This window comes from Rhinolophus hipposideros (genome assembly GCF_964194185.1).
Source record: "Rhinolophus hipposideros genome assembly, chromosome: 1".
NCBI lineage: Eukaryota > Metazoa > Chordata > Mammalia > Chiroptera > Rhinolophidae > Rhinolophus > Rhinolophus hipposideros.
Window position 1 is genome coordinate 5,426,911 of NC_138047.1, and position 14,906 is coordinate 5,441,816.

Consider the following 14,906-nt stretch of genomic DNA (forward strand, 5'->3'; position numbering starts at 1 on the left):
AGAAGATCCCACACTGTAACAATAAGAGTTCAAGAAAGAGAAAATGGGGGGTGGAGGGTGAAATGTGGGAGGGGAGGTTGCAGAAATCAACGAAGGAATTAATAAAGAAAATTTCTCAGAACTGAGAGATGTATGAGTTTTTAATATTGAAAAGATCCATTAAGTGCCCAACCCTGTGGGTAAAACTAGATCCAGACCAAGCCCAGAAATGTGAAGTTTCAGACATGGAGAAAAATTCCTACAAACTTCTAGAGACAAAAACAGGTGTCATATAAAGAAGCAAGAATGAAAATGGCAACACCGGAAACTAGAAGACAGTGATGGCATTGCCTTTTGACCAACAATATTTTCCAACTTAGAATTTATAATAGCCAAATTGTTAAGAAAGAAGGTAGCTTTCAGACATTCAACGTTTCAAAAAAATGTTTCTTCCATACACCTATTCACAGGGGCTACCGTACCGGAGGATGTGCTCCTCCAGGACAAGGGAATAAAGCAGGAAAGAAAAAGTGAGATGCAGGAAACGGGACCCAAACAAAGGGAGACCTAGCAGATGGTGAAGGGAGGCCCCCAAGACACCAGCTGTGTGGCCGCCCAGACCCGAGCAGGTCACAAAGCTCTGGGAGTGATGTCTGTAAGACACTGGAATTGGGAGACTACCCCTTCTGTCTGAACATCGTCAGAGGAGACTTATGCAGCTGAAAGTGAGTTTGGGATTGAGTTAGTGACAACTATAGAAAATAAGCAAACCAAGCAATAATGCAATGATCAGCTCCAAGGAAAATGGAAATACTGTGCTGGGAAGAAAAAAGAAGTCGCAGTGGGCTGCATGGTGCAGCTGTGAAGAGCTTTTATGTAGTCGCAGTGATGCAAACTCCAAAACGTTCTCTATCCAAAGTTAAAATCTACCTCTGTCGACAGCATAGGAGGGCAAAGACGTGGCGGGAAGAGGGAGAGGGTGGGAGAGATCGGCACAGATGGGATAGAAACTTTGCATTGTTTTCATGTCTGAACCATGGGAATGATTTTCCTAAAGCAAGAGAACTTTGTAAATGAGAATTGTTTTACTATTTGTCATAGACTTTTCAACTGATTTCCATAACAATGTGCTTTCTTCCCCTCTTTTTCCTCTTCAGAAATTAAAACACAGAGCACGGGGCTGTTCACCTGATATCAGACAAATAGACCTTGATGTCAACCGTACATTTAGGGACCATATTATGTTTAGAGACAGATACGGTGTTAAGTAAGTAAAGTTTCATATTTATGCAGTGTAAATAGCATTTGTAAATAGTCTGTATCCTAGTCTTTATTAATTTAAAATGTGAGCGTTTAGAATGTCTTGCATAGACTATAATTTTGATTCACATCCTCAGGCTTAAGCTTTTGCAGATCAGTTGGTCCATGTTGTGTGAAACTTAGGTCCTAATTTAACGTAAATTTTTAAAATTTTGACAGATTTGGTGCTATCAAATTGGTAGAGAATCATTTTATGATTTGGGAATTCTTAAAAATATGGTAGGTACTTTTATTTTAAGTCTTAGAAAAGAACTGAGAGATTATGTTGCTTTTCCAGAACCAAGTCATTGCTAAATAATATCTCTATGGCCTTGACCCTGTGCATAGATGAAACTAAAAAAAGGTGGGGGGAATGAACGAACGAAATGACTATGACAGTTTATGAATGAAAGGTACAGTTTTGCTGACCCCTGTAGTGGCTGGGGTTCAACCATAAAAACAGAAACAGGTAAGAGATAGCTATTAAGAAGTGTGAGGAATTGGCTGACACAGGTGTGGGGGCTCACTAGGCAAGGCCAAGGTCACGGGCAGCCCATCCGGAGGCCAGGCTGGGAGTAGGGCATGAGCCGCAGCTGTCGTCCACAGGAGGGGTTTCTCCTGTAAGGGGCCGCAGCCCTGCTCCCCCAGCCTTTTCACTGAATCCAGCCTGTCCAGACGATGGAGGGCGACCTCCCCTGCTTCACGCCAGCTCACTAAGGATTGCAGTCACATCTGCACATCACCTCCTTTACACCTCGATGAGTGCTTGAATCACTGGGTATCATGGCCTAGCCAAGTTGACTAGTAAAGCTGGCCATCACAGCAAGAATAACAAAGTCATACTTCACACAACTGGATACAGCTGCTCTGCTTATGACAGAAAACATGTTAACCCTTTCCCCACAAAAGGATGCAAAATCTTTGGGTGATGTTCACTCTTCTGCTTTGATATCATACAGCTTAATTACTATGATACAAAGCTAATGTTTATCAATACATCTTATGTAAAATGGTAAGGGAAAAGCAAAGGAAGAAAATACAATGTTTATAACATATATACATATGCCAAAGTAAGGAAGAAAGACTCAGTATTTATAGTCATCCTTCCTGCGACTGGGCATGTGGTCCCTCATAGCTGGTATGTAACTCCCTTTCCACTACCCATTCCATATTGCATTTGCCTTCAGCTGGTGGTGGTTCTTTACCTGGTGGAGTGAGCGAAACCTTTATTCCTAAGGGGTCTGGACCGTTAGCAGTCCTGCCTGAACTAGATTGCTGTGGTTTTCCATTGACTTGCATCCCAGCCTTTGGTAGTAACTAAGAGGCACCCTGAATGTTCTCCTATATTTTAGACACTCTCTTCCTCACATCCGTTGTGTAATAGCAGCTCACTTTCTCCTTAGTAGCCAGGGTCAGTCACCCAGCCAGTACTGTCACCTCCTTCTTTGCCTGTTGATTCGGAGACATGAGGAGCCTGAAGTGGCCGGTGCAGTCTCACTCCCAGTTCAGTAGAATGTCTGTTGTGTCTCCTAGTGGAAGCATTCCTCTTTGGAGCTAAGACCTGTAGGCAGAGAGCCTACCATCCATGGGAAGGGAAAGCGGCATTTTTAGTGGAATACTGGGGTATCAGTGACTGGGGCCTCTCCCATTTCCACCCTGACTCCGGCTACGGGAGAGACAGACGCATCTGTTGGAGGCTGATCGATACACAGTCTCCTGGAGGGCGCTGCCCAGGCCTGTCGGGTATTGTGCCCAGCTGGCACCGTGACAGGCGCCCCAAGCCAGTTCCACAGTTCTGTCAAGCCAGCTGCTTCTGTGGGGATGATCTGATAGTGAGAATAAGCTCAACCAAAGAGGCCAACAAATTTAAGAAACTGTGAAGCCCTTTATGTTTTTGGTGTAAATCCTTTCTTTCAAAATGAATGTTATCTAGCCTCAAATTTAGACCATATAGAGTATTGTTTAAATTTGAGCTTGGGATCATTTCTTTATTATAATAGCAATTTTATCTGGATTATTTATTTTCAGTCTACCTGTTGTTCATTTTGTTTAAAGTTTTCATTTTCAAAAATGTGTGAAACAACTAAGTTGTGTTCAATGTAAACTTTCTTTTCTCTAGGCAGCAGTCTCTATTCCATGTTCTTGCTGCGTATTCTATTTATAATACGGTAAGTCAGAGCGTGCCTGCCCTCGACCCTTGGAGTTGTCTCCTGAGGAACTGGAGGGATCTCTCGGCACTCCCTTCCTATGACGGTCCTTTAGGCTGCATTTCTTCATCTCAGGGCTGGACGGCCTTGCTGTCTCTTGAGCTCTGTAGGTCTCTGCAAGGCCCCTGTGGTAACCCTGGGCCTCAGAGCAAGGGAGCTAGAGTGGGAAAACCACGGCACGCAGCGAATCTCACTTTTCCCTTCTCCAAACTGTTTGTTTCATTATTAGCATGTTCTTGTTGTTGTGTGTGTGGTTTTTTAAGTTGTGAAAGAGCAATTTATTAAAAGAAAAAATACACTCCAAAGACGTAGGAGCAGACCCAAGCAGAAGGCAGTGCCTCAAGGGCCCATTATTAGAAGAGAAAGTACACCCCAAAGGGACAGGAGCGGGCCCCCGAGCAAAAGCATGGCTCACAAGGCCTGTTTTGTTTTTATTTTAAGCAAGTAGGATGGGGAACCAGCAGGGCTAGAAGCACAGGAAGTTGGTAGCTAGATTAATTTTTGCTTGACACAGGTTACGTTTTGTCCATTTTGTAATGGTCCCACTAGGGACCTGTGGGACCACCTGTGTCTGCTTGCTACTTGCTTGTCTGCTTGCTGCTGCTTGAAAGATCAGTTAGGGTTGAATGTAATTTGGATGTTAAATAAATGCTTGTTGACTAAGTTCCAGGGAGGACAGCCTTGAACCTTGGATTATGTGCTTTCTATTGTAATTAAAACTGTTAAGTTACAAAGGACAGAAATTCTCAAACTAGGGCAAGTTAAAAAAGAGTTTGTTCAAGGATCTTCTCACAGAAATGAAGAAGAAGCTGGGCCTCATGGGAGTCGGAGCTGGAAAGTGAGAAGCTGTCAGCTAAAGGAACTACCGTTTTATTGCTTCCATTCTGGGGCCCCATGTGGACTCTGACTATCTCTGTGATTGTTTATTCCACTTCTCTCTCCAGATTGTTTCCTTTGCCTACTTACCAGTTTTTCCATGGCTAAGACTGCTCCCATAGACTCACTGTGACCTCTAGAACATGAACTGTACCATGTTCTGTTCAAGTGTACACCATCTGATAGTCCCTGGCTTTGTTAAGATTTCCTAGAGAGTTTGTGATTAGTCAGTGCAGGCCATTCATTGTTTCCCTGGGGTCCGGTATCCTCTTCTGCTCCATCAGCTTTGGGTCATGTGGCATCAACATGAATCCCTAAGGCCACGTTATATGCAGGGGATTTGGGGAGAGTGGGCACTTCCCAGAGAAGGGCATAGGCTGGATCTGTGTCCCCAACTGCGTCTATGTAAAGGCCTAGAACTGAGAGGAGACCAGACAGCGAACTGGGGCCTGTCAGAGAGAGAGATTTGCCAGCATCTGAGCAAAGAAGAGGAATAAAAAAAGAAAAAGCAGCTATTAGGGCTCTTTACAGAGGGCATAACAGTATGGAACAGGGGACAATAAAAAATCCATGTAGGCTTAGATTCCGTCCACACCTCTATATTTATTCTTGAACACAATTTTCTTCTTTTCTAGTGAAGGGCTCAGTGGTATAAAGATTGTACTCATGTAGAATTGCTCATTACATAATGTATTTAGGCATTTTGGGATAATTTTACAGGCCAGTTTGGATATATGCATATACATGTAATTTAATCTAAAGTCCCCGTTTCTTTGTCATCCTTTACTCCTTAGGAAGTTGGATACTGTCAGGGGATGAGCCAAATCACAGCTTTGCTCCTTATGTATATGAATGAAGAAGACGCCTTCTGGGCCCTGGTCAAACTCTTCTCAGGCCCCAAACACGCCATGCACGGTAGGAAAACTCCAGAGTTTATCATAAACAATAAGCAAGGGGGAGAAGAAAGGTAAATGAAAGACAGACTGTGGAAGATGTTTGATAGAACTAAGTATTATACAAAAAATTTATGTCTTGTTCAGTAATTAGTGTTCGTTGCTAATTTCTTATTTCATTCTTTATTGAACTTTTCTAAATTTTTCTGTTCACATTTATAGTCCTTTGTGTTCACCGTACAGTATACTGTTGGCATTTAAAAATGTTTTCCTTACTTGCCCCATGAATTAGAAGAAACTAATTTAGGTTTGGAGGAATTTAGGAAAAACTATGATTTGGAGAAATAGAAGATGCCTTTTGATCAAAACTTTTAGACAGTCATGCAGTTATTTCAGTGAAATGTTTATTGTTGATTGGATATTTGCAATGTATAACTCTTTGTCAAAGAATATTAATTGAGAAATGACACAGTACTTAAAGAAAAGGTACTGAATCATTAAGTCGTTTTATAATGCAAGTATGTGTTTTAGTTCTTTCAGCTATAAAATCGATTCCATTTTTCATAAAAGGCTAATAACACCTTCTGGGCACTTTATTATTTAGTATTTCAAAACTTGCATAATGTTTTGTTTTCAAGTTAAAAGACTGTTTTTAATAACCTTTGCCTTATTATATTTGCTAAGCATGTGCCATAAACTTTATTTTAGAGAGTTTGGATTGCCACTTGTCTTGGAAATAAAGTGACATTTGTCCGTATAATGCAAAATTATTTTTCCAGTGCCATCATATGATAATACCAAATTAAAAACAAAATTTAACACTAATCACTCTAAAAATGGATCATCTAAGCTCTGTTTGTGAATATTTAAACTGTATATGGTGGGGAACCACAAAACATCACTTTAATGTATAAAGCGGTATTTTAACATTTTCAAAATTATGACCTTCCATGTCCATAGTTTATTAAATCTCACATTCTTATAATGTGGTTTTTGTGGGAATATTTTGTGTGTGTGGTGTGTGTGTGTGTGTGTGCACACGCATGCACACACTGTGTGTTAGCATTTGGCTGTCTTCTTCAGTGTTCCTTGTAAACATTGTTTTTAGTAAATACTATCTTGCATAACTGTTTCTGGACACTTTGCGTCCCATGAATAAATTCCTAAGGAAAGACACATATCGAACTACTGTTTAACAGACAGTATCATTTAAAAAAGGCATCTTAAAAAATAACTCTGCCTCATATCAGTCCTTATTTTGTTTTACCATCGGTGCTGCTGATGTATGTTGAAGTACAATGGAATGTTACAATTTAAGTAGTACGTAATTATGTGGAAGATTGACTGGTTCTAGAAAAGTCTTTTCTATTAAACATATCTGATAGCTTACTTTCAGCAATTATGTCACCAGTGTAATCTATAAAGCAATGTTAATTTTGCTGCCCTAGCATTTACATTTACAGTGCAGTTTTGGTTATTATTATGGATAAATTTATACTTAGAGGTATTTGTTTCTAGGTCTGCCTGTGAAATTTTAGAAGTAAAGCTTACAACAGTTCTTTGCATTTCCTATATAAAAGTTGTATGTATCACTTACAAATGTATAGAATAAAATGAGGGCTGAAGAAAACAAGATTTAAAATATCAAGTCCGGGCTATAACTGAAAAGTGAAGAAATACATGTTAGGTATCTTAGCAGCCTTGAGCCAGTGTTTACTATTGAAGAGCATTGCTTCTTTCAAAATCACACTTTTTCTTGAAATTCTTCTAATTCTCGTTCCTATCAAATTGACCATCTCACAGAGAGATATGGAATTTTTTTTATGAAACCATTTCACTGGAAATTATTACTAAATATTACTGAAGGAGGAATAGAATCTCTGTCTCTGGAAATTTTTACACACACTGTAGAAAACTGAGAAATAGTTAAGAAATAGTCCTTCCTCAAAGATGATAAAGCAATATTTTCCCACTAGTGTGTTTCTTGGGTTCTTAGAGGAACGTAGTTTCATTTTTTGGAAACAGATGAAGTCCAAAATCATGTAATTTTGGAAGACTGAGTTACTTAAAAATAAGTTTATTTAGCCTATAAAACAACTTAGAAACATTAAGAAGCTCATACCCATTATGAGCTCGTACCCAAGAAGGGTATGTATAATATACAGCGTTTCCACTGGATTCTTTTTTTATAAACATAGAACATCTATTAACATCTTTCAAAGTTACATAGAACCCAGATTGTTAAATACTGATGTGGAGAAATGATAAAGCATTGAGTATATGTCCCTTTAATGGGTTGTGTAGCATATCTGAAAGGAAACTTGTGAATAAAAATAGATGTAAAGTTCCATGAGTTAAATACACAAAATTAATAACAACTTACCATTTAAAATTGGTTACTGTCTAGAAATCTTATTTATATATTACATTGTATAATTAATTGGGATAGAATATAATTTATGATTCAACAGTGATCATGTAGTGCCAGTATATTTTAGCTGATGTTAAATATCACTTATAGAAAGGATTAAAAAGTGTTAAAAACTTTGGAAGCATGATACTAATGAAATTGTTAGAGTAATAAAATGTTTGTTATGTAATAAAATGAAATGTTTGTTATGTGATGTACTAACAGTAAATGACAGGAAATCAAGATTAGAATAACCTATAAAAATTGGCATATTTAAGGAATGGCCCAATACTTGAAGAAAACAGATAATCTTAATAAATGCCTTCAGTTTCCATTTTTTTCTTAGCTTCTTAGTTTTACTTTTAATTCAGAAATATTCTGTCCTCTTTTATATCTGTCAAAGGTTATAGGAGAGCTTTAGAATACTAGACTACAAGTTTCATTAACCAAAGCTCACACACAATTGTTTTTTTTGGTGGGGAGGAAGAATATTTCGGTGAACTACTGGATTTATTTTTTGTTGACAGTTAAAAATCAAAGAAATACGTTGCATTTTAAGATAGGGATTTTTGTGATACTGTGTATGAAATATTATTTTTATGTTTGTATTCTAGGCTTTTTTGTCCATGGTTTTCCTAAACTCTTGAGGTTTCAAGAACATCATGAAAAAATACTGAATAAATTTCTGTCCAAGCTTAAGCAGCACTTGGTAGGTAGATGTGGCACTGACCTACACCCACCTATACCAAGAATAAAGCGAGAGGAATTGAGTGCAGCCTTCAGTCTCAATCGCCTTTTTGATTTATAGTGTTGTCCATCTAATTTACAATTCAGTCATAATTCCCAGTTGTTTAAAGAACATTGTATTTGTGAAATTCAGTGTTGATGAACTATCATAGACCTAACCCAAACTTCTTTGAAGGTGATATATACAAACAATACAGTTTTTAAAGACATGATATTTCAGTAATTTTGGAGGTGTTTTTATTGCACAAAAGTTATTTTAAGGGTCACACAGACTCATCCTTTGTGAACCATATATGTAAGCTCTATGATAAAACATAGTCATTTAGTAAAGCAAAAATACTTTACTATAAAGTATATTAAAGAGAATCAAAATGTTGTATTATAATCATGTGATAAGAAGGACTTGGTTTTCAAAAGTAAAAGTTAGGGAGAAGGAGAGAGGAAGTAAGAGAAAAAGGAGAAATACTCCAGCATGAAAAAGACTTGTAACAAAATGCTTTTACGTTTAGCTTTGACAGCTACCTCCTACAGCCTCACTTAGTATTGTATGTCCTATTTTGTTTGCTGCAATGCAGAAATTGTGAAGTTGTTGTTTTTTTCAGGATTCTCAAGAAATCTACACCAGTTTTTACACAATGAAATGGTTTTTTCAGTGTTTCCTTGATCGTGTGAGTATTTGTTTACAAATCCCAATCATAGAATTATAAATATCAGACAGGGCAAACTATTAATCTTCTTTCTGTTTTGTTTTTAATTATAGACTCCCTTTACACTAAACCTCAGAATATGGGATATCTACATCTTTGAAGGCGAACGAGTTCTTACTGCTATGTCTTACACAATCTTAAAATTACACAAAAGTAAGAAAATGTTTAAATATAAACATTTCACAAAAATTTTAACTCTGATTTCTCATTCCCCACTCTACTTCAAGTTCATTTCCTTTTAATAGTGAGTCAAAAAGAATTCCTAAAAATCAGTGAAGAAATGATCTTCAGTTGGTAATTTGTTTTCATTGGTTCTTCGGACTGGAAACCTATTAACTGCAAAGGTCTTTGATTGTTAAAGCCTCAATTCAACCTTTAAAATTATGTGACTTCTTTGTGACTATGCAGAGAAGAGACGCACTGAAAGCTTTAGAGCTGCATATGGCACTTCTGATCTGTGCCACACAACATAGTTACACGTTCACAGTACTCTCCTCTCTTAGGTTATTCTTGGATGATTCATCTGTTCAGTTTCCCCACTAAATTGTAAGCTAATTGAGTACCTGGGGTCATGTAGTTGTGCTTGGCATTTTGCTAAGTACATGTCAGGTACTTTCACATAAGATTGTTTGATTGCTTACTACATGAAAAGCATGGAGCTCACGAGCACCAGATGATTCAAGTTTTAGACAGGAATGAAAATTCCTGTAAACTCACAGCTGTATTGTTCACTCTGAAAGACAAGGATTCGCAAGTGTGGTTCGTTTCCCTTACACCCAAATACTTAGGCCCCCAACACACAAACCACAGCACCAAAAGTAAGCAATTGCCAATGAATTGTGTTTGCAATATAGTTATACGAGTATAACCACAGGAGAGCCATCGATTAATCTTTCTCGCAGTCTCTCTGAGTCTCTCCCCCCGTCCTCCTTTTCCTTGTTTTCTCTCTTTCTGGATTATAAACTGACCAAGATAAAGAATAAAAGTACACATTTTATTAAGATACATACTTATTAGTTTAATGTTCCCTAAACATGAGAAGTAGAAACATGATGTTCTATTTCTCCATAGCTCTCTTTCTCCCTCTTAAAGTATGTTTTATTTCTATGACTCTTGATTAATTTTGACAAGTAAATAGTTTCTTCACCTTTTGTAAATAAACTTTAAGCATAACAATTACTTTATATGCTATCATTTCATTAAATAGACTGTGGGAAAATAATCTTTCTGCTGCTGTGTATTTTTTCTTAGTTAAGAAGAGAAAGCTCAAAGACTTACAGGATGTTCCCTTCATCACCACATAAAGCTTCAAAAACTGTGTCTGGGCACCTTAACCAATAGTTAGCTGAAGTAGCTGAAGCTCCCAAGTGTTTTCTTTCTGATTGCCTTAAGAATGTTACAAGACATTGTTCCTGGAGGTTCACCACACAGCAGTTGTAAACAGTAAAAAAATTAGAAACAACCTAAATGCCCAATAGTAAAATACTGATTAAGTAAATTATAGTGTATGCATACAGTGGACTCTTTTGTAGTTTTTAATAAGGATGACGTAAACTTATATTTGTTGAAGTGAGAAATATCAGTGATTTACATTCCTGAGTGGGGAAAATGAGGTGAATAACACATGGAAAGTATAATTTATTTTTAAACATTGATACACATCTACATAAATCTACTTATGGGGCAGTGGCTAGTGGAATGTTAGCTGATTTTTACTTTCTGTTTTGTATCTGTAATTTGAATTTTTTCATTAAAATTAATTTCATGAGTAGAAATATAAATAAAATTAGTAACCCAGATTTTTTCCCCCTGCAAGTCTGAGAGTAAAAATATGGACTTATCAGAAAATATTTTGGTCTTATGAAATTCAGTGATATTCACAATGCTATTTTTAATTTGTTTGCTATGCCCTTTTTAAAAAAATGCTATACGAGAATAGAACACATTATCTTCTCAACCTAAAGTAGCTTTTGACATAGCATTTTTATTTCTTTCATCCTTTCTTAGAACATCTAATGAAATTGTCTATGGAAGAACTTGTAGAATTTCTTCAAGAGACCTTGGCAAAGGACTTTTTTTTTGAAGATGATTTTGTGATAGAGCAACTTCAGATTTCTATGGCAGAACTAAAGCGGGCAAAGTTAGACCTTCCAGAACCTGGTAAGAAATCTGCAAATACTTTAAATTGTAATTAACATTGGAAGACGTGGCACAATTAACACAGGCAATTTCTGTTTTAGAACATAAACATTATGCATACTTGTGATGACATAAATCAATGTCTTACCAGCTGTTTATGACTTTATTCTTATTTTAAGAAAAAGCAAATAAATGTACTAATTAAATCTATCTATTCTCAAAGAATAACTGTATTCTTCCTACTTAAATTTAGAGTTTTGTTGACATGTAATGTTGTTCAACAGAAGTAACCCTCTGTTACATACTTCAACAGAAGTATGTCACTTTAAAGTGGCATAAAAATAAGCACTTTTTACTTTCATCATTTCAATTTGTGGAACCATGTGCAATAACAGAGCAAATGAAAGTCCCATTTTACAGAAGAGGAAACTGATACTAAAATGCTTAACTATGACGTGACAGACTAATAGATAGCATCATTGACACTAGAGTCCCAGTTTCCTAAGTACTAAGCCAGGGCTCTTTACAGTATATTGCAGTGTAGATAATATATTTTATTGATTTATTTCAAGACTTCTTCCAGTACCTCCTTTTAGGTTTTCTGCTAGGTGCTGGGCTGGGGAATAACAACGGAAAGACATGCTTCTTGCTCTCAGGGTGCATGCAAAACAGATGAAATTGACAAAGATCTATAGGTGGTGAAGGGTAGTAACAGCGCATGCATGGCTCCAGCATGCATGGCAAGGACCCAGGCAAGGGCCATCGTGGGGAGAGGGAAGAAAGAAGAAAATGTACAAATATCAGTAGGAATAACTTTTAAGAGTTTGACCAGATATGACTTGACAGTATGATTACTGAGGAAAAGTTGTTCTGCCCTTTTCTTTTTTACCTTTGTTGTGTGGATGAGTGTGGGAGAGGAGTGGGAAAGTGGAAGATCATGGGTGAAAGGTAAAAAGTAGATAACATCAGTTAGATGAGTTGGATTTAGCACCTTCAGTCAATGTGGCTCATACTTTGATGTTTTCTCGGATGTGTGTGTACAAACCAAGCAGAAGTACATTCAGGGAAAACACATCTTTTCAAAAGCCAAGCTCTGCTATTCGTTATTTAATTGCAAGGGCCCTGATCATTAGTGTTTCTCGGAGGTTTGTTCTGGGTCATCAGGAGACACTAGAAAACAAGCCATCACGGCAGTAATCAGGTGTGGGCACGGCCCTGTAAAGCCATCACAGTAGAGATCAGGTGTGGGCACGGGCGCTGTGAAGCCATCACAGCAGTGATCAGGTGTGGGCACGGCCCTGTGAAGCCATCACAGTAGAGATCAGGTGTGGGCACGGGCCCTGTGAAGCCATCACAGCAGTGATCAGGTGTGGGCACGGCCCTGTGAAGCCATCATAGCAGAGATCAGGTGTGGGCACAGGCCTGTGAAGCCATCACCTTTGCTAAGTGAGGTCAACTGTTTCCTTTTACATAGCAATGTCCAGTTGCTTCTGATTCTGTCCTATAGCCCCGGAGTGCATTTGGAACACAGTTGTTAATTGCATTCTTGATACTTTAACATTTAAGTATCCTGCCTACTTTTAAAAAGAGTTTAAGACAAGTCTTAAAAAAAAAAAATACAAGTCTTAGTGAAAGATACATAGAGAGAAAAAAGCATAGAGTAGAACTGCTTAAACATGAGAATAAAATATCAAAAGCTATGTCACTCAGATCTAACTAACAGCTAATATTTGTTGAGCGCTTACTATGTGCCTTCTACTATCTTGTTTCCTAAAACTAACTAGAAGGGAAAGTACTCATCCTCATATTACACATGAGGAATCATGTCGTCTTTGTAAGATCTTTTCACAGGAAATGGCAGAAGGGGGATGGAGAGCAGAGCAGGGTAAGAGAGGGTGAGAGATCAGTAAGACCAGAAACACTGGCAGCAGTTCATAGTGACCACTGGCAGTAAGGGCGGATGTGTTCCGGGCCTTTACTTTTTCCAGGACTACAATCTCTCATCTGCATTTCTGCCAATATGTTTGCTTTCTGGACTTTTTACCCCACAGCCTGCCTGTTGTTTTCCTCTTTACAGTATTGTAAGCTGTATATGGAATATTAAAATAATTAAGTGAACATTATTTAATTATTTTAAATTTTTTTTAAGTAAAATTTTCATATCTATCGTTTTAAAACGATAGGTTATTTCTGTTTGGCTCCTTACATACTGAATGAGTTTGCAGTCTGAACAGTTTGCGGGGCCCTGGTTGTAGACCCACACATAAACATGGTATTGTTACTTTTTTAACTTTTTCTGTTGGTTGGATTGCGTATTCCATTGTTTTGATGCATTTCTTTCATTTTTATCGGGTGCCTTTCTTATGTATTTGGTATTTTAATTTCTTTTTCTGTAAACTTTCCTGTTCATCTTCTTCCCAACTTCCTGTTGGTCTATTTATACAAGTTCTTGGTAAATTAAGGAGATTGGCCAGTTTAACATATGAGTTGCAGATGCTTTTCATGTAGAATTTTAAAATTCTTAATCTGTCTTTTTCTTTATGGCATCTCAGTTTTGTGCCTTGGGTAAAGAATTTTCCACATGCTGAATGGAAACTTTTTAAAATTACCCATGTTTTCTCCTATAATGTTTTATTTTTTTATGCTTGTTTTTATTTTTTACGCTTAAATCTTTAGCCCATTTAGAATTACTTTTTATGTAAAGAAGGACTTAACTTTGCTGGTAGTCCAAATAACTCGCCCTGTTGGCTTAATGGCCTCTTGTGAGTTGAGATGCTGTCTTTGTCATGTAATAAAGTCCCCCAAAATGTCTATATGTGTATCTTGGCATTTTATTCTTTTCCACTGATCTGTACTTTTATAGTTACAAACAATTCTAATATCTATTGGGACTGATTTTTCCTCATTACTTTGTAGTATTTTGTCAAGTTACCATAAAAGAATCCATTCGTATTTTAATTCAAATTGTATTGAATTTAAAGATTATTGAGAGAAAATTGATATTTCTAAGTACAAACTTTTACTTTTCAATTGTTCAAGTTTACCTTTAATACCCCTTCGTTGAATTCAATTTCTTCATTTGACTGTTACACAATTTTTTGTCTATCCACATCAACCCCTATTTCTATGGGTAATTTTATCTTTCTTATTGTTATTATAAGGTGAACTTTCCTTCCATGTTTTTGCTAACTGGTTAGGAAATCTTTTGATATATTGACACATTAATATTAAAGTACGCATAACAAAAGTTACCATCTTAACCATTTTTAAGTAAGTGTACAGTGTAGTGGTATGTAGTGGTACACATTCATAATGTTGTATAACCGTCACCACCATCCCTCTCTATCTATAACTCTGTTCATTTTGTAAAACTGAAACTCTACTCATTAATCAAGACCTCTCTGTTTACCTCTCCCCCCAGCCTCTGGCAACCACCGATTTTACTTTCTGTCTGTGGTTTTGACTAAGTAGCTCATGTAAGTGGAATCATACAGTATTTGTCTTTTTGTGACTGGTTCATTTCATTTAACATGACGTCCTCAAGTTTCATCCATGTTGGAACGTATCAGAATCTCCTTCCTTTTTAAGGATAAATAATATTCCATTGTATGTATGTGTAACATTTTGCTTATCCATTTGTCTATAGATG

At 37.1% G+C, this 14,906-nt stretch overlaps 1 protein-coding gene across 4 annotated transcripts in view; it reads left to right on the top strand.

Moving 5' to 3' along the window:
* The window catches only part of USP6NL (USP6 N-terminal like), a 157,783-nt gene that overhangs the window by 118,066 nt on the left and 24,811 nt on the right, over positions 1 to 14,906 (top strand). For all 4 annotated transcript variants that reach the window (XM_081074908.1, XM_081074909.1, XM_081074910.1 and 1 more), the window contains 7 exons: positions 1,137 to 1,246; positions 3,398 to 3,446; positions 5,156 to 5,276; positions 8,279 to 8,373; positions 9,014 to 9,079; positions 9,172 to 9,271; positions 11,126 to 11,278. In XM_081074908.1, the coding sequence (XP_080931034.1) occupies positions 1,137 to 1,246; positions 3,398 to 3,446; positions 5,156 to 5,276; positions 8,279 to 8,373; positions 9,014 to 9,079; positions 9,172 to 9,271; positions 11,126 to 11,278 (694 nt within the window). The remainder of the gene's footprint in view (positions 1 to 1,136; positions 1,247 to 3,397; positions 3,447 to 5,155; positions 5,277 to 8,278; positions 8,374 to 9,013; positions 9,080 to 9,171; positions 9,272 to 11,125; positions 11,279 to 14,906) is intronic.